This window comes from Mizuhopecten yessoensis, unplaced genomic scaffold (assembly GCF_002113885.1).
Source record: "Mizuhopecten yessoensis strain PY_sf001 unplaced genomic scaffold, ASM211388v2 scaffold9301, whole genome shotgun sequence".
Taxonomy (NCBI): Eukaryota; Metazoa; Mollusca; class Bivalvia; order Pectinida; family Pectinidae; genus Mizuhopecten; species Mizuhopecten yessoensis.
This window is the reverse complement of record NW_018407979.1, coordinates 681,775-701,858: the sequence shown is the minus strand read 5'-3', so window position 1 is coordinate 701,858 and position 20,084 is coordinate 681,775. Positions and strand designations below refer to the sequence as shown.

The window sequence follows — 20,084 nt, the reverse complement described above, 5'->3', positions numbered from 1 at the left end:
AAGTGATTACATAGACAGACAGTTATAAATGATAGAAATAATGATAGGATGTTAAAAACTACATATGTACATACATTTTATATTCTAAATCTTTCGCTGGACCTAATTAAAGTTTGCACATGTCTAAATGAATGACAATTATCATCCAAAGCTAGGTTTCATCACCAAATAATAGTAACCTCAATTTATTTGCATATTTATATTGTTAATTTATTGGAACATTACTGTACGAATGACACTCAAAGAAGAAATGATAGGTATTTTTACAACTGTGACCACAATTAGAACAGTTTGAATCTTGAACTAAGTTTGCACGGGATAGATCATATCTATAGAACTGCATAGATGCCTTAGTCTTGAATGTAAAACATTTAGTTTTTTGTCGCCATACATGTAGTAACTAGGTTTAACTCTAAGTATATTTGGGATTAAAGCTAATTTAAAAGAAGAGAATGGCAATGATTTGACAGTATCATCTAAAGTATTCCATGTTTTCATAGTAGAAGATGTTGTACAGTATCTTCGTTTTATTATATCTCAAAAACATTTATTATTAATCAAATTCACAAAAACAACTGTAAGTTCAACAACACAAAAGTATATAAAAAACGTTTGTCAATGCAGACAGCCAAGCAAATTTTAATATTTTACCACACCCTTTGGCGATGTATTCCATTATAATAAAAATAATGATAATAAATTCTTTTATTTAGACAGGGTAACATATTTAGACTTTCGTCTAGTTTACAATATGGCCCTGTTAAAAACAACACACTTTAAACTTTTACACAACATTACTTACATGGAAACAAAATAAATAAAGCATATTAAATATTACCGGTAGAAGATAATAGTTCAGTGAGGCGCAATGGAGCTTTCCAAGAGTTGGGGAGGTCCCTTCCTTCGAGGTCCATCCACTGCACCATCACTTTAGTAAAATAATTCTTACACCAAGGTCATATTAAAATGAACACATTTTCTTTTTTATTATATTTTCAAAATTTATGACATAAACATATATATAAATATACATACAATGTACATGGGCGTCTATAATCGCCTCTAAATAATGTACATACTGTTCAAAATATTCTATCAAGTATCAGTATTCGTCTTACATATATATTAACAAATAAGTATAAATTCAAATTTTGATATAAGAAATAAACTTCCGGAAATGAACACATCTTAACTATAACACATGAATGGAAATTTAATAATGCATACACTGTAGGGATAATTCAAAGGATAATGTTGAAATAAAACTGTGGCTTTAGGACAGACCAATATCACAGGTAAGCTTTCGCGAATACGTATTGCACTATTTTGTTGATTTAAAATAGTTGCTAAGATTTAACTTTTTAAAAGACAGAAGGCTTGTAGCGTTTCGTGTCTCTTCAGTAAGATCATTCCACAGAGCAGTACAAGTATATCTAAAAGAACGCTAATAAAATGTTGTTCTGCATTTGGGAAAATAGAGTTTCTTTGATGATAAAGAACGGGTAGTCCTGGTTGAAACTTGGCTGACATAAGGATTTTGTAGGTTAATACACTTTTTGCTGAAAGTATAAAAATCAAGTATAGGCATCCAGTTCAATTCTTAAAAAGTAAAGGTGGAGTTAAAATATCTTTAAACTCTCGCAGCTCTTTTTTAAAATTCTCTCTGTCAGTGATAAGTTTGAAAGATTACTCCATACAGAAGAACTATACATAAAATGTGGTAAACCGTTAGCTGTGTATACTTTTTTGGACACCTAGGCCGGCATGAATTTTCTGATACGTTTTAAAAATCCAATCTTCTTTGACAATTTCTTACAAACATATTCAATGTGGTTGTTCCAAGATAAGAAACTATCAATAAAAACTCCAAGCAGTTTGGGACAATGGACAGTTTAAATGATAACATCGTCTACTTTAATGCACACTCTTCTAAGTTTTGAGAGCTTTGGGGAAGAACCAAGGTTAAGACTCATTTTGTTTTGGGTCATCCACTTACATTAAAACTGAATGCCCTCACTTAATTTTCTCTCAACGTCATTAACTGACTCACCTTTAACACTTTGTGAGGTGTCGTCAGCATACATTGTCACTGATGAATACTTTAAACATTTAGGATAATCATTCATATGAAGTATGAAGATTCAAGGTCCAAGTATCGAACCTTGGGGGACACCAATATTTATATTTTTGAAGGATGATAATACACCTTTAAAATTGACAACTTGCACTCTATCAGATAGATACGATCTGAAAAATGTCATTGGTTGTTCTGAGACACCGTAAGCGTCGGGTTGAATAGCAACACTTCGTGGTTCACAGTATCAAAGGCTTTACGTAAATCTAAAAATTAAACACCTGTTAATTTACCATCATCAATACTTTTGGACCACTCATCTACTAAACCGGTAAGAGCAGTTTCTGTGGAGTGGTTAGGTCTGAAACCATATTGGGAATCGGAAAGTAATTTATTTGATGACAAATATTCATAAAAAGAGTTATGTACATGTTTCTCTAACATTTTACTGGCAACAGAGAGGACAGATATAGGCCTGTAATTATTTATAGAGAACATGTCACCAGATTTAAGAATTGGGGTGACTTTTACCCTTTTCCAGTCAATAGGAAACGAACCAGTATTTATTGACTTGTTAATAATATTTGTTAAAGGATTCCATAATTGAGTCACCTGCTAGTTTTAATAATTTGACAGAAATTCCATCAATACCAGTAGCTTTTCATCACGTAGCTCTGCTATTTGTTTTCTGACAAAGTCAGGTGTGATTAATGGGATGGAAAACTTGTTTTCATTAGGGGTAAAATTATTTAAATTTGCTCAACTTGAATCAAACTTACTTCCTATTTCGACCCCAATACTGCAAAAGTAATCATTAAAAGCATTTGAAATATCCTCATTTCCTGAAATGTTCTCGCCATTTAAATTGAGACTAGGGGCACTATTTGATTTGAATGATTGTAAGAAATCTTTAATCCTTTTCCACATATCTTTAGAGTTGTTTGGGCATTGAAGCATACCTTCAGCAAGATAATCACGTTTTGCTTGTTTTATTCTAGTTAGAACTCTATTTCTGGAAACTTTATACAAATCCCAGTCAGTACCTTTTTTAGATGATCTTGCCTTATCATGCAGGTAATCACGTGTGTGCATTTCGCTGTGTACATCATCATTTATCCAATTTTCAGACTTAGCACTTACACGTTTTTCTTTTAAAGACATGTGTTTATCTATGACATTATAAAATAATTGTTCGAAAGAGTCCCATGCATCATCGACTTTGTCGAAGATCTCAATGACTGACCACGGCACTTTCATCATGTCAGATTTGAATTCGTCATTATTCATTTTGTTTTGAAGTTTCTGTAATTAATTTTTACATGTTCATCATTTGAATTGGGTTCCATTAAAGATTCATTCGTGGTACTTATGTACTAACACAGACAAAGGAGAAATATGCCGAGAAAATCCTATGGCTGAGTTATCACAGTAAATTCACATTATATACAAAGCCTATATAGGTACGAACATCCTTAACCATGCGTATATAGCGGGGGAAATCCTTACCTGAGGCAGCACATAAAGAAAATGCATACTGTCAAGCAAAGTTAGTAATCACTCTTGTAAACTACAGACATAATTAAATTTAGTTACTTACAGCATAAATTTGTATTGGTCTTTACAAAAAAGACATAGAGTGTATGTATCGTTAAGTTCCCCCTCGAGCGCCTCAATCTCGCTGTGAGTAGGTGAATATCATACCTGTATCACTGGCCTACCGTCGGAAGTAGCGAAGAACAGGTGTGTTATGTGTGCATGATACGACCACTGCCTGAGTCTGAGAATTAACTTTAGTTACTTACAGCATATATTTGTATTGGTCTTTACAAAAAAGACATAGAGTGTATGTATCGTTAAGTTCCCCCTCGAGCGCCTCAATCTCGCTGTGAGTAGGTAAATATCATACCTGTATCACTGGCCTACCGTCGGAAGTAGCGAAGAACAGGTGTGTTATGTGTGCATGATACGACCACTGCCTGAGTCAGACGACATTGTTTTAATTACCTACACACCTACAGGGTTGTTAATTTCATAACATACCATACCAAGCGTACGTAAATATTCAAGTTTATATATCATTGACAGCCCGAAGATACATATACACGGGTAAGTAATATTATACTGTATATACATTATTAGGAATGTCATCTTCATTGTGTAATATGATGTAGATAAGCATCAATGTGAACAAAAAAGATGGGTATATACACTCTGTATGTATATGTCAATCACGTAATTTGTGAATGAGGAAGTTTTTATTCATTCTATTTTTAGATTTAACTATATGACTAAGATAATTGATCACAAACTATGACTATTTAAGCTGGTGTGTTTCTGAGCGAAACAAAAATTCTCCAGGTCTCATACATAACCATTCATTCGCCAAAAAAATACGGTATGTATATATGTATAAGAACAATTATTGAAACGATATCTTATATAATAAAAAATAACAGCAAAAGTGTATATCGGAGTTAATCACATAAAGGCTATCATTAAATTTAACTGTATTTCGCATTAAAAACATATTTTGTTTGACTTTCTGAATTAGCATAACTTACTAAATTTTATAATAAGTGTTACTTTAAATAGTTGTTTCTAGTGATTATTTTTCATTCGGTGTTTTACAAACACATATTTTGTAAATAAATACATAATTCAAAATAGAAAGAAAATGTATATAATAAAATATGATGAAAGGTTTTCCTAGATTTTCATAGAATAAATAATGAAATAAAATCACAATTGCAAATCCATTATGATGCTAAGATGTGATAAACAGTTACATAAATTAAACGAAATTTGGTATCCAGGTTATAAGTATTGAAAATTTAAAAACTGAACTGCGTCTTCAAAATGGCCAAACATATTTAACGATTGTAAAAAATGTTCTACATGTAGAAAAAGGCATAATGAAATGGATGGACAAATGATTGTATTAAGTAAATATTTGTTTGGATAACCACTGATTTGAATAAGTACGTATTAAGAAATGTAGACTCTTAGTTAAAAGGTGCTGCATTATGTATTCATTTTATTACATTTCATTAATTATTCACTTTTTTTCCTATTTTTTTTATAAATAAATAAAGCATTAAATTTCTCATCAAACTTGCCACTTAATGTTTCTTAACATGAAAGTAATGAAGGTAAATATCACAAAAATGTAATACCCTTTTTTATTATTTTATTTCCCGATGGATACAGTTTTGACTCTTTGTTTGACGTATCGAACGTAATATGCACTATACATAGAAATACACGATAAAAACATTTCTGCAATAACACACAAGTTTAATAGATCTCGAATAAGAACTGGCACCCTGTTAAGAAACGAGAGGTCGGTATCAGGTATAGTATTGCTTTTACCCTTAACAGACACAATCAAGTCCATAGGACATGTGATAATAAAGGTGAGATTTACAGCCTATTGATATATGTGATCATCAATCTTATTTTATTACCATATGTATCATGACCTCGTATATAGACGGCATTCATTTGTACTGAGAAAATCGTTCAATCTAGACCTGCCAGACTAACCAGTATTATGTAATTTTTCTGGTATAGGTTAATATGATCCCATGTTTTTGTTATTTTAATGCATATTATTACTAAAAATAGCATCAGCATGTATTTACTTGGCATCATTTGACATAATTTGAAAACTGGCATTTAAAACAATGAATGCTTATTTTTGACAAGATATGCGTTTGTGTTATTACTCTGCAAAAAAACACTGCAGGCTATTTCCTGTGAGTAGTTAATTTTGTCTGCATACTAAACACGAATGCATACATGCAATGATTTATTATTTGATATCAAAGTCCACTAGAGCTTTGAATACATTTTGTAAATAACAGTATGTTTCACAGGTACGAAAAAAAACTTCCCAATACTTTGACGCCGCTCATATGGGTAATATATTATATGAAGTGTAATGCAATTTTTACGTAACAAAATTTACCATCGGAATTTGCCAGTTCTTTTGACACGATCATTAGGGAAGCATTCATAAAAAAAAAAATGCGAGTTATATCAGTTTGTACTGTTTCCAACGTAACGGGAAGTTATAGCCTGGATTGTTAATTTGTCAAATTATGTACATGCATGTCAGAATCATATTGATTTACTCAGAAAATATGTAAAAAAAAAATACAGAACCAAAAGGCTGTGTTGTATCCAATTTCTGAAGTAACTGTCAGGATTTATAACGGAAGAAAAGATAGGGATAGGGATCCAATGACCAAGGCATATCTTTTATAAACATAAATATTGCATAGAACTCGCAAGTGCTTCTAGCTTAATCTATATGCAACTTACTTTCGTTAATACTGGTAATTTTCTATGTCTATTTACATTCTAAATTTATTGTAATCAGTGACCTAGAAATAAGTATTCCTTAATACTACGCTATACCAGGAGAAATGCTATTACAAGAAATACATTAACATTATCAGGTATTCGATTCAAGTTCTTGATAACAGATCACACGACATCATTGCCTTGCCATCGATTTTGAACGATGCAGCACATAAAGAAAAGCACCAAAACCAATTTGGTTGTCGTTATTCAGAAAACTAGAAAACGTCAAGAGAAACACCTACTGTGTTATATATAAGATACTCTAAATTGAGACTTAACACTACGTTCACAACCGACTTGGAATATGTAACAAAACATTATTCATTGTTTTGTCATCATCCGTTTTCTTAAGATTGAATAAAAACACTTTCGTATTTTATATGTATTAGATCAAACAACAATAGAAATAAAAACATATCAGTAAATTAGTAGAATACGCATGAACAACATCAACTTTGAATTATCGAATAAACCCTTGTTTAAAACGTACCAGCACCGAAAGATATGGACTAGTGCACAATATATTTGCTACGTCACACACACACAAGTGATTGCACCTTTCAACGTGTTGTGGTTGATACAGTATGACAAAAATGAATTATACTACATCATACAAAGCTGTTTCGGCCTTCTAGGACTCATTAGTGATGCAAGGGGCTATAACGTTTGAAATACGAACTGGTCTTAACTACTGTTCAAAGCAAAAACAAAAGACATAATGACAGCCAGAAGGGCAATTTATGTACATAAAATTTCCACGTAAAATCAGCGAGACGCCATTTTGTATATTTTTGTTTCAGACACACAATCTGACAGACGATGTACGCGGCTAGCTGGTCTTTGTTTCCCCTCCTTATCTCGACTCTCCTCGGAGTGAAAGGTATGGCATGCTGTTATCTATCTAATGTTTAACTTATAGCTTATAAATCGACCTACGTATATGTGTCCGGAACAGTAAACTCACGTTTATTAACGGGAGTGGTAGCCTATATAGATATAAGGCAAGAGTGACAATGTTGTTTTTCTTTTCAAAATGAGTTTGATAAACTGTATGTTTTTAAGAAAGAGTTGTCAAGAATAAAGGAAGCATCAGCAATTCATCAACAACAGCGTTGTTTGTTTTGGTTTGACGTTCTCTCTGTGTATCTCTAGAATAAAGTAAGACGCTGTCCACAGAAGGCAGGGACACTCAATGACTAGTTTACCAAAGTCTGATGGAAATGGCTATATGCTGCAGTAAAATGTTTACATTTGTCTTTCTGCATAGACAAACCTAATTTTCAATTATACATGTAGATGCTTACTTAATTTGTATCTTTAGCAATAAGATATAAAGTGCAATCTCACTGAAATATCATAACCTAGACACGATAGTGTGACACTTCATACGGACTCTCTATACTGACAACGGTCTTACCTGTCTTTACCGCGACCACTTTAAAGCTACACGTAAAATATAGCATCGTAAAGACGAATTTCAGGATTTTGGTTTGTCAGAAAACATATAATTTGACTCACGTAACTGAAAGCTCGACACCAATATCAAAAGCGGGGTACTGACAAGTAAGGTTTAAGAAAACGAAAGTAAAGGTAACTTTATCTTATTTCCATCTAAGACGAGGCCGGATGATACTAATTGGGGTCGTTAAGATCAACGTAGGAAAACACTGTGATACTGTGATTGATGAAAAACAAATACATGTATTGCCTAACATCTTTCAACAAAGGTTGAAGTAAACTTAATAACTATGTTTTTTTAGGAATTCGATATTTTAATATATTGAATACCAGCATATGTTATTATATTTTATTCAATAACAACTTCTAATTAAAGGGAATACCTCGACTTTCTCGTCGTCGTTTAAATTCTACTGGCAGTCATAAATTATTAACGTCCATGCCTTGTTTATGACGTCATCTCTATCATGAAGTTATAATTATAACATCTAATGCTATTGATATACTAGTTAATTTATGTCTGTTTAGTCCACAGCCAGAGTCCCAATTACACAGGCATTTTTTCAAAATTGATCTAAAGATTACAAGAAATCTGACATAATAAGTTTTCAATTGACGTGTTGTACTTATCGAAAAAATCTCGAAAAGAAGATTATCTCGAAAATAAACGCTTAGAAAGTTAATCGTTATATTACATGTTGGAGGCAGATGACCACAAATTGACATCAACCCAATTAAATGGAATTTGCCTATTTCTGATGTTAAGAAAGTTGGCTAAAAACTTTAACCATCAAAATTTATTTCGTGTATACCCTGGTATTTTAAGTGCTGTCGGGTTTTATCTTTCATTGGAAGTAAGATCGATGTTTAAACTCAAGACCGAAACGATATGGGCGACTTTAGGAGTCGCTGGATCTATCCGATTCAAGGGGAAACGCCAGGCCTTGTGTATAAACAGTCATTAAACTCAAGTACATTGTATATCAATATCTATTTGTATTTGCAACATAGTTCTCGGCCAGCCTCTCGTTAAGTAAGCTTTATTCAGTTTACCTTAGCAACGATGTGAAAAATCAATCGTAGGTGAATGATTTATATCGATTTATATTTTTAGTTCGTTTAAACTTTTCAGACTTCATCTAAGCAAACATAAATTTCTTACGAAAAACTGGTGCAAAGAATGTATTACCTTTTTGTTTTCAAGCCTTACATATTGGTTTTAGATATCTAGTGTATTTTTGAGTTTGTATATGGACAAATGTTCCTTCTCCAAGTCATAAACTAAACCTGATATAGATAATGCTAACTTGTACATACAGAGATGCGCCAAGCAAATCGCTAGATGTTGAGCGTTCGCCTAGGTGAGGTAGGCAATGAATTCTGTCCTCAGGCCGGGGCATACCAAAGTCCTAACAAGATGATAGTTTTTATTTCCTGCTTAACGTTCAGCATTACGGGGAATGGTAACATGTGACCGGGCGAAATGCTGTGCTTGGTGCCTTCGGCATGGCATTTCAGTGAGATAGCACTATAAAGTCGGCATCAAATCCGCGCTATCAAAAGGAGGCAAGCACACCAACATACCCTGTCTCCTGCATGCACCTACGCAAGCAAGCATACACTACACACATGGAGGCACGTTATTAAATTACTATAGCTGTTCGTAGGACGTTAAACAAAATTAGACCAAACCAAACAGAGACGCGCACCCGACAAAGTTTTGGCATTGACGTTGTTGTTTTAATTTCTCTTTGTAAACTTAAGTACGAACTGCAAGGCAATGTTTCGTATATAATCACCAAACTAAAGTGAAATGAATAAGAGGAAACACAAGCTCAATATGAATAATATGTTACATGTACAAATGGAAATGCGGAAACAGCTTGTACGAACAGAGACGTACACACGAAAAAATGTTTGACGTATTTTTATTTATTTTTTTTATTTTTTTTCGTAAGCTGAAGAACGAACTGCAAGGAAGTGTTTCGTATATTAACACCAAAATATAATGAAATGAATTAGAGAAAACACACTTGTGCAAACTGTGTAGCATGAACAAATGGGAATATGCAAACAATACAACAAAATGAAAGATAACAGAAGATAAACAAATAAAGGTGTTCCGTATTCGACATGATCTCAGATTTAAACACACGAAAGTGTAGGCCACGGATATAGAAAGGAGTTCATGTGATGACGAATGCCACATTACTAAGCGTGCATCAGTCGTCCGTGTGATAGCAAAATTAGCCTAGTCATACTGTTAGGAGTATTTGAAATGTATGTATTTCAATTTTTTTTTTTTTTTTTGCTGTACTTCTGTTTTGAAAATTCAGAGAAGAAACAGAAACATATTAACTACAATTATTCCATATTATAATGTCGTGGTTTATGTAGTCCCAGGCACAATGCTGGATTGTATATAAGTATAACACGACTATTCAATCATAAATAGAACAAAAACATGTAAAGAAATCAAGGCAAATTATTGTCCGATTTTATGAATGGCTGAGGTTAAAAGGAATGGTTTGTATAAGTTCAGAGTGATTTAACTGCTTAAGTTAGGACGGCTATTTAACCTATCATTTTGAGTTGTTAACTTATTGTTACTTGCAACTATTTCACGATATTTGCCTATGTATATCGAATCTGATTGTTTTTTTCATTACTTTCAGGGAGCGAGTTTCGCAGAGTTTGTTACCATACAAATTGGTCAAATCATCTGGGGAATTTCTACGTGCAAACCATCGACCCATATTTGTGTACACACATTATCTATGCATTTGCAAGAATAGACATTAGTGAGAAGAAACTTGCCAGAACAGAAGTCGATGACGACAATGGAATGTTGGGTGACGACAGAAGTGGAAATTACTTTAAGTTCACAGGGTTGAAAACACAAAATCCTAAATTGAAAACTCTGCTCTCAGTTGGAGGGGAGACTTTATCTGCAGTCTTCCCAAAAGTGGTCGCTTCACATGTTTTGAGGGTTTTTGCACAAAACTGCAAAATCTTTCTACGTGATAGAAATTTCGACGGTCTTGATATCGACTGGGAATTTCCACAAAGTGCCTCAAGGGATGACTTTACACAGTTATTAAAGGTAATGTATAAAAAAAAAAAAAATGTAAAAAAAAAATGTAAAAAAAAAAAAAATTGTCTGACCATAAATTCATTCACTTTAACGAAAAGCGATGTAAACATTCTTCGATATTACAATCATATCATACAGACAGTATGTTTATTTGTTTATTTGTAATTGTTGCAATGGGTTCAATGAAATATAGATAAATTCCATCGTGGAGACATTGTCACTTGCTTTTTGTTCATTGGCATTTGTTCAGGTTATGAGGGAGGTTTTTGATGATGAAACCCTTAATGAAGGACAGTCACGTTTAATACTGACTATAGCTACGGCGGCCGGGAAGGACAATATTGACACCTCGTACAACATGACAGAAATATCAAAGTAAGCCATCTAGAGTTTTCTGTTTTAGGTGGGAGGGATTTAATGCCATGTCATACAATGTATCTGTTTTGGTCTAAGTATTAGACGTTCAACCAAGTAGAGTAGGCGATGGGTTTCATCCCCACGCCGGGACATCCTAAAGTCCTTCAAAAGGGTAGTTGTTATTCCCTGTTTAGCGTTCAGCATATAGGGTTATTGTAACAACTAGTTGACCCGATTTTAGTATTATATGACCGAGTGAAATACTGTGCTGACTGCATTCGGTATTTCAGTTTGGTCGGCATTAAATCCGTGCTATCACAAGGCATTCGGAACACCTCTACCCGATTACAGTTCCTCCCATCGGCCGAGGAGTTCCGAGTGTTCACAAGGAGGCGAAAACATCAACATACTCTGCACGTACACATATTAAGGCACATTCTATAAATACCTTAGCTTTACAGTACGTTGAATAAAATAAAAACCTGACCAATCCCTTTCGCTGTGTCCGATACCATTTGATTGGTTTACCGATATCTGTCCATATTTTCAGTATCCTTATATAAGTTTCTAGACAGATGTTCTTCTGTTATAACTTACTGGCCTATCAGCACAATGAAATGGATCAAACAACATAAAATGTGTGAATCTATACCTAATAAGAGTCTTTTATAGGTATGTGTGTATGTATGTTTGATATGGAAATTCGACTAGAGGTTGCAGAATGTTGTCCAGTACCGAGACTTTGCCGCGGTTCGGACGCCAAATTCTCCTTCTGAGAGTAGATTATCCATATCCCTATATCCCGCATACCTTTCGGTAAAAGTCTACAAGGATAATGAAAATGAAACACTAAAGTATCTTTCTTCAATAAAATGTATACACAAACAAAGGCCATATTTGGAAAAAGGAAGAAACTAAGCACTGTATAGCAACGCTATTTCTCAAGCTAGCGAAAACAACTCCGATGTTATGTTATGTTATTACTGTCATAGACAGCTAGATTGTCGCAATCAGTCAAACGACGTTTTGACGTGACGTGACGTCATGAAAAACTCCGTCATCTGATTGCAACGTCAAAATATTAAAGGTGACGGAGTACACCCCAGTGAAATCTACGTATTACACATGAGTTTCTCGAATAAGAAATGTCTATCGTAAATATGCAAAGTAGGGGGAAGAGAATAATAACCGAAATGAATCCAGCAGACGAATTTTGATTTGCAGTCGTCCCATCGGTTCTGAGGGACACCATGACAGATAACTTGGAGAATTGGATGCAGTAGTATATTCCTCCGTCCTTTTACGGAACAGAAGAATGATCTCAAAACCATATGTCAAATATACATTTAATATCAGGAATGTACAATGTATTCATTATTATGTTACCTTGCATTTTTCCATTTCTCCTATAGTAGTTATATCTAATTTAAGTAAGCAACATATACAGAGAGTGCGATTATATCCATTTCTTTCATTTCAGATATGTCGATTTTTTCAACGTTATGGCGTATGACTATGCTGGTACTTGGAGCCAGATAGCAGGTTTTGGATCTCCACTGTACTCGAGGTTGTCAAACCCTCTCTTTAATCCGGAAAACTCACAGGTAGACTACTAGAAAAGAGCGAAAGATACGCAAATTCATTAAAAAGTCAAACTAGAAATAAATATCGTTGAAATGGTTGGAAAAGAATTCTTTTTAATATTATGACCTTATAATGCAATAACAAAGACAAAGTTTCTGAAAAAATGTAGATGAGATACCCATTACACTATTCCGTCTTTTCGTATTGCAGAGTTATCTGCACTTGTTAGCAGGGATTGATTGTTACGTCATTTGTTTGTGAGAGTAACGTCATCAGTTTTTGAGAAAACGACGTCATTTTCTCACACAAACCAATGACGTAACAATCAATATCTGCTCACAAGAGAAGATAACTCTGCAAGACGCAAAGACGGAATACATAGGTTCATATGATACAAACGATTGCACGTTTGAGTGTGATTCTCAATACGTATATGATAACTGTATTGAACAAATACAAGTCATGAATTATGTCAAACATTCATCATACTACTACTCTGCTAGCAGTCGCAAAACATCAAATACATAAATTTGCTATTGCGGAACTTGTTCCAAGTATCGGAATACCTTGAAAGATGATGCCTAATGTTGACTGATAATCCACTTAGCCAAGGTTTCCTACCAAAGAGTCCTCATTCAACTTAACTGAAATGTAAAGGCCGTCATCATGACACGTTTTTATACATTAGTTAATGAGGTCTTCAGTTTAGTTTCGATGTTCGCTCGGTTCCTATTGTTAATTAAAGAAACTTTGTTCTTTTATGTTGACGCTATATCTACTTTATTCTACTTAAAGTACTGTATACTGAGACATTTTTGTCGAAGTTTAACTTTCGTTTTTTCCGTAATGAGAGAGAATTAAATAAACACAAAGCATACTATGCATAGAAAAAACACGTGTGAAAGGCACCACTGAGAAAATAGATTCTACCAGTGAAGGACTAAAATTTGACCAATTAAACGTTTACTGGTATACAGTATTTACTTTGCTTATTAGCGTGTACTCGGAGTATTGCATTTAATAACTTTCAGAATTATATTGTAAATACTGGTAATTCTTTTTTATTTCAGAACTGGACTATGAATCACTATATAGCATTGGGAGCTCCAAAAGAGAAGCTCGTAATGGGAGTCCGTGGGGCGGGGGCTTCATTCACTCTTAAAGACTCCTCAAAACACGATGTGGGGGCACCTGTCATCGTAGGAGGGGGCAATAAGGGGTCAGTGAGACAGCTGAAAGGTCATCTTGCTTATTATGAGGTAAACAAAATTGACAAATATGTTTTGCATGCTTAAGGAAAATGTTTGCCTACCCAATCATCCGCTGTCCCCAGCTTCAAAAAACTGACAACAGAAGAAAATATAATTGAATCAGTAAAATAAACAGTTAGACTTAAAAAATATACGCCATACGATTATGCAAACAGACTTAATTTTTGTCGTTTTTATGTTTTCATTTTTATTTAGTACATGTAAATAGAAATTATTGTTATTCCAAATTACTATAAAATCTCAATGAAATATCCCAAAAATGCCTATGACTTTTTTTTGCAGATATGCTTTGATTTGATAAACAAAGGGGCGACAACGGTATGGGATGATGAACAAAAGAGCAATTATGCTTACATGGAAGATCAGTGGGTAGGATATGACGATACCAGGAGTGTAGTGGAAAAGGTCAGGCTGTGTGATGTTTTTTGTTATCATCTATATAGTACTTTATACTACATGTACCTACCTTAGCATAATTAATGTATTACCACGGTTTGTCAGTATGAGAGTATTCGATAAGAAGGTCAGCACGATTTGAGAAAAACTTGAAAATAGATTTCTCAAAATAACATGTCTTCTTGCGCCAGATGATGTCTAGTATCCCGCGTAAGACAATTGTTCGTCATAAACAAATCATTACAAAATTATGAAAAATAATATTATGAGGATGACAACCCAATTAAATATGCATTTGGAGAAGCCTTAAAAATGTCTTTCTAATTGGTTTTAAGGTTCGTGGTATTCCCCTGTGGTAGACTTGTATTTGTTTATATTTGTCACTGATAGATGATCTCCTTTATCACAAGACCTTAAGATTGGTCTAAAAATGTGGTATTCAACTGGGTTGTTTTTTAAATACATAAGGTAGAAGTATAAAGATGATAAACAGTTTATCACACATAGTTTCAAGGTTTCTCGCATGAACAATTTTCGCAGGTGGACTCGATATTTTAAATCCACGTGATCGAGATGAGAAAATACTGTGTGATAATCTATAATTGTTTTTGTGTGAAATACCTTAACAACGGTCAACTGTTAAATGAAGTCACAATGTATCAGGTGAAACGCTACCAATCTGTAAACAAAACTTTTCTTGGATCTTATATATTTGTAATAAAACACAGACATGAATACGGACTTACAAAGTGATCCGTCGATGGTTTATTCCGTCTTTTCGTTTTGCAGAGTTATCTGCTCTTGTGAGCAGGTATTGATTGTTACGTCATTAGTTTGTGTGAGAAAATTACGTCGTTTTCTCAAAAATGTATGACGTTACTCTCACAAAAAAATGACATAACAATCAATACCTGCTCACAAGAGCAGATAACTCTGCAATACGCAAAGACGGAACAACAGATACTAATTTGTAATGGTATACCATTGCTATTGTACATCTGCCCTGTGGTGCATTCGTTTAAAGTATAATATAACGCCACATTAGACACATACTAGTCCGTTTAACGTTCATAAGTATATATATCACTGTTTCATCGCGAAATGTATAGCAGCCATAACATAATATTTGATGTCTTTTTAATATAAAGTTAATAAGACAAGTTATATAAACTTTCTTTTTTCAGTGTTGCTTTCTTTATAAGAGAAAAAAGGCAAAACATAAATAGTTGCAAAATTGTATGACTCATCTCTCATTCAGAGCAGATTTAAGAAGGGTATTTTAAAAGACATTCTTTTCATATCGTAGCTGTTGTTGGCGCTAAGTGCTAGAACTATATAGAAGGGGAGGAATCTTTGAGATTGCAGCCTATCTCGGAATATTTTAGATAAATACAATTGGTTCTTTATCCTTTTAAATATTCTTACATTTCTAAAAAGGAGTTGAGATACATTTATTGAAAGTACCCTTATATTTATCAGGTATACTCCTATGTTTAAACGTTCGACGCTAGTTAAATTATATCATGTGACTTTTTTAAATGTCAATTGAATTACCTTTACAGGTGAATTACGCTGGCAATCTCGGATTGGGTGGAGTCATGTTTTGGGCTTTCGATTACGATGACTTTTCAGGTACTTACTGTGACAATGGTACCTACCCATTGCTGACGGCGATGAAGAATGCAGCAATGAAATATACGACTGAAGACCCCTCACCGTCCTCCGTCGACATCACCGTCCCTGCATTACCAACGCTTTCTGTGACAACAGAGAAACCGTCAATAAATGACGGAACTTTCAAACTTTTTAATGTTATCGGCCACGGAGTAGTTCACAGCTCATCTAGTCTTGTTATCACTACTTTACTTTCTTTATGTATGCTTTTCTGTCTGTTTCATTGATTATAATTGTCGTCACAATTCTTTCCTTTTACTCATTTATCTACCCTTTCTTCCCTTTCCCACCAACACCCACCCCTCCCAACCTCTTTCCCGAATTCCGTCATTTGAATTTGTCGACCCAACCGTACGACACAGACATTAGTTTCCTATCTAGATTACGAACAAACACACGAAAAACAGGTCTAACCATGCCTTCTTTTTGTCACATCGACCTTCAATTATCTGCCTTTTGTATAACAAAAAGCTAGTAACGTGATAGAAAAAAAACACTTTGTGACAAATTGTTTCCTTTTATTGTATTTCCTTGTGAACATTTTGTCATAACACATGAAAACATTTCGTGTTTTGTTGGGTTTAATTATTTTCCCTGACATTTGTGTATTTTCGCAATTTCCTTGGCGTCACATTCCATAGACTTTGAGTTCGTGTCCTTTCATTGAAACCTCTATTTATGATATAATGAATTTGTTTTATTTCATCTTAACTGATCAAAAGATAAGATGACAATCTTTCTATATTCATTTCATTACAATATGCAACAAGGAAAACCCGAACAGCTGTTTCAGCTCAAAACCATAAAAGCAGAGGGAAAGGAAATGTTAACACGGTGACCCTTGAAAAATTACTAGGAGAGTAATACAAGGTGTTCCGGAAGGTTAAGCGTCTTTTTTGTTCACTGGAGATAGCTTTCATGATAATCTAAGTCAAATGCAAGTAAATTTAAACCCGGGATAGTATCAACAAACCGGAGGAAAATAACACAATCAAAACATCGATATTCACTTATAGTAATATAATGTGATCATAATGGCGACATTGAAACTTAGACTTTTATCAATCTGTATATCTCGAAACATTATGTTGCAAATCGTGATATCAGTAGCACACACGTTAAAATTCGAATCACGATGCAACACGTTTACACCGTTAATTGGCAGAGACAACAAATGTAACTATAAAGAAAGGGAATATTTTGCGATAAAAAACATCAAAATCCTCTCGCTTATCATTCAGCGCAATTAAAAGCTGTGCTTGTCGACCATGTTGTAAAAATTGATCGAGGTAAGCTGCTGAGATAGGACAGTTGGAGTTTTTGTATACACTGGATCAAACCATATTGGTAACGAGTTTTAATGAGTAATGCTTTGGTTTAGCCAATTACATTGGTCACGAATCAGAACAGAGTAAATGAGTAATATTTTGATGAAGTTCCGTCTCTTACAGATGTTAATGTATTTTTTAAATATGTACGTCAGTTTGCCATTGTAAAGAATAGCAACGCTTACATTGTAAGTGCAACAGTTTTATGATGTATTACCTGTAGTTTTGATATCTAAGTTTCTGTGGGTTGTTTTTTTGTGTATTTTTATGTACTTTCTTGTCTCTATTTAATGACGCGATTGTGTATGATTTTTCTTTCCTCCTACTTGCAAGTACATACAACTATCATTCGGTCCAAGGCTTACTGTATACTGGAAAACTTTCTCTGCAGTTTAACATACGCCTATCCCAAATCTATAACGAAGGTGAATGTATCGTGACGGCGAACGTCAATACACAACATGTTACGAAAAGCAATTTCACATCACCGGCGAATATACCACTGGGCGAATAAGTATTTACCAGTACAGGGCGAAAGTTTGATTAAGCGAAAGCTTCCCAGTACACAATATGAACTTCTTATTATCTCCGATCATTCTATTTATATCATATCTCTCGACAGGAAACTATGTCCCTGATTCCTTTATTTTAATGCATATGTCTTTGCAATGTTCTATTTTTCCCGTCGAACTTAAACCTATTCAGTCTGTTATATACCAAGCAATTCAATTCAAAAGGTTTGTCGCGAAAATGTTATTTTTCCAGTATTATAAATTTAAATATTTTGCATTATATTTAATTCTGGCGATTTGTCGTTAAACTTTTCTCTAAAGAATGTACGGTATAGGTTTCTAGGATTTCAATACCGTACTCTGTACGGAAGTTACGTTGCCGCGACAATGTCACTATTTACGGTTATATGAACTTTTTGTCTTCTTTTTCATATTCTACATTTAGTCAATCAGTGAATATGCCCAAATAGTGTGGTAAATATTTACATTTGTTTTAATTGTATTACATGCCTTTTTAAGTGACAATACCATTTATTTTGTGTTCTTATCATAATCAGGTTACATTTAAGCAATATTCTAAAACCACAGAAACGGCAATACACTACATATATATAACAAATATATTCCAAAGGTTATCTACGAAAGAGCTTTGGTTTTTAGTTTTTTGATTAAAACAAACTGTATACCACGGTTATTGCAAAACCGTTGAAACTGAATAATTATCGTCCTTTAAATACTATTAGTTATTTTGTATAATTGGTAACCACTATCCAATGTCATGTTAAGATCCGAAATCGATTGGTGCTTTAAGTTGTTTTATAATATCAATAGTGAACTTTTTTCACTTTCGAAGACTTTTACATTTCATCAAAATATTGATACAAGTTCGGGTAACAATGTTTCCTTATATTTTAAGGGTTCGAAATAGATTATTAAATAGAAAGCAATAATGTATAAAAGTGTATATTATAACTTTATACATATAAAGGGCATTCAATGATCTTCTATACGAACATTTTATTATTCCTTTTTCTGAATAAAATCTTTTTCTTGCGTTATTGAGCAACCAACGACACTTGAATTCACCTTAGGGCGAACAGTCCGGTTATACAGATATCTAGTTAGGTTTGTTAGACCATTAACAAAAGAAAAATATACAAGATTATAATACATTTCGTTTGGATGTGTATTCAAGACTTTGGCAAAGTTTCCAATTTGTATTGAAATCGCCTTATTGTCCCTTTCAAAGTACATATAACTGTTAATCATGTTCTTATCGAAATGTTCAATGATAGATCGGTAGTGCCATTTGTCCCATTTGTACAATCAAATTAACAGACGTATGTCTGGAAAAACATGTTAAATTGTGATACAGAATAAGTAATTGTCGTGTGAATTAATGGTTATTTTATATGTTTTATTCACAAAAAAAGATATGTCATTTTGTTTCAATTAAACTTGTCCTCATTTGCTATTGAAAACAGTCCATCTTGTGTTATTTTTTTATAATTTGTATTTCTATTTGACGACAAGCTTTGAGCTTGATTGTTTTTTTACGGTGCGCTAGTCAAAATTGAACTTTGGTGCAATAAGTTAAACAATATTGGCCAATCTATTATAAACGGTTTGAGTTCGTCAAGTCATCTTTCATAATGTATTAGCTCTCAGTTAAATAATTTCCCATCTTGTTAAGGAATCCACTCAATCGTTCAAGACATTTCAACTTAAGTGTGAAAACAAAATACACTGTATAAATGCAAAAATCCTTTTTTGTTATTCCAATATCATATATAATGGGAGCCTTAACAGGTATATATTAGTATATGAATTAATTTCATCTAAAGGTTTCTTCACCCTCCTCTTCTTCTGCTTCCTCTTTTTCTTCTTCTTTTAATTCAGTAAACCTTTAAATCTAAAAATGTGATTTAGAATATCGAATTCTTTTAGACATTCTAAAAAATGAGGAATATT

The 20,084-nt window shown here is 33.5% G+C and overlaps 1 protein-coding gene across 3 annotated transcripts in view; it reads left to right on the top strand.

Moving 5' to 3' along the window:
• The window catches only part of LOC110457725 (chitinase-3-like protein 1), a 32,441-nt gene extending 12,932 nt beyond the window's left edge, over positions 1 to 19,509 (top strand). The window contains exons 1-8 of one of the 3 annotated variants that reach the window (XM_021509105.1): positions 3,976 to 4,180; positions 7,240 to 7,319; positions 10,573 to 11,000; positions 11,242 to 11,366; positions 12,829 to 12,952; positions 14,003 to 14,191; positions 14,486 to 14,608; positions 16,162 to 19,509. In XM_021509105.1, coding sequence (XP_021364780.1) covers positions 7,259 to 7,319; positions 10,573 to 11,000; positions 11,242 to 11,366; positions 12,829 to 12,952; positions 14,003 to 14,191; positions 14,486 to 14,608; positions 16,162 to 16,500 — 1,389 coding nt within the window. In that variant the 5' untranslated portion in view covers positions 3,976 to 4,180; positions 7,240 to 7,258 and the 3' untranslated portion in view covers positions 16,501 to 19,509. Of the gene's footprint in view, positions 1 to 3,975; positions 4,181 to 4,384; positions 4,470 to 7,239; positions 7,320 to 10,572; positions 11,001 to 11,241; positions 11,367 to 12,828; positions 12,953 to 14,002; positions 14,192 to 14,485; positions 14,609 to 16,161 lie in introns of those variants that run through there. The other 2 variants (XM_021509106.1, XM_021509107.1) reach the window with 2 other exon arrangements.
• The last annotated feature ends 575 nt before the right edge of the window (positions 19,510 to 20,084 follow it).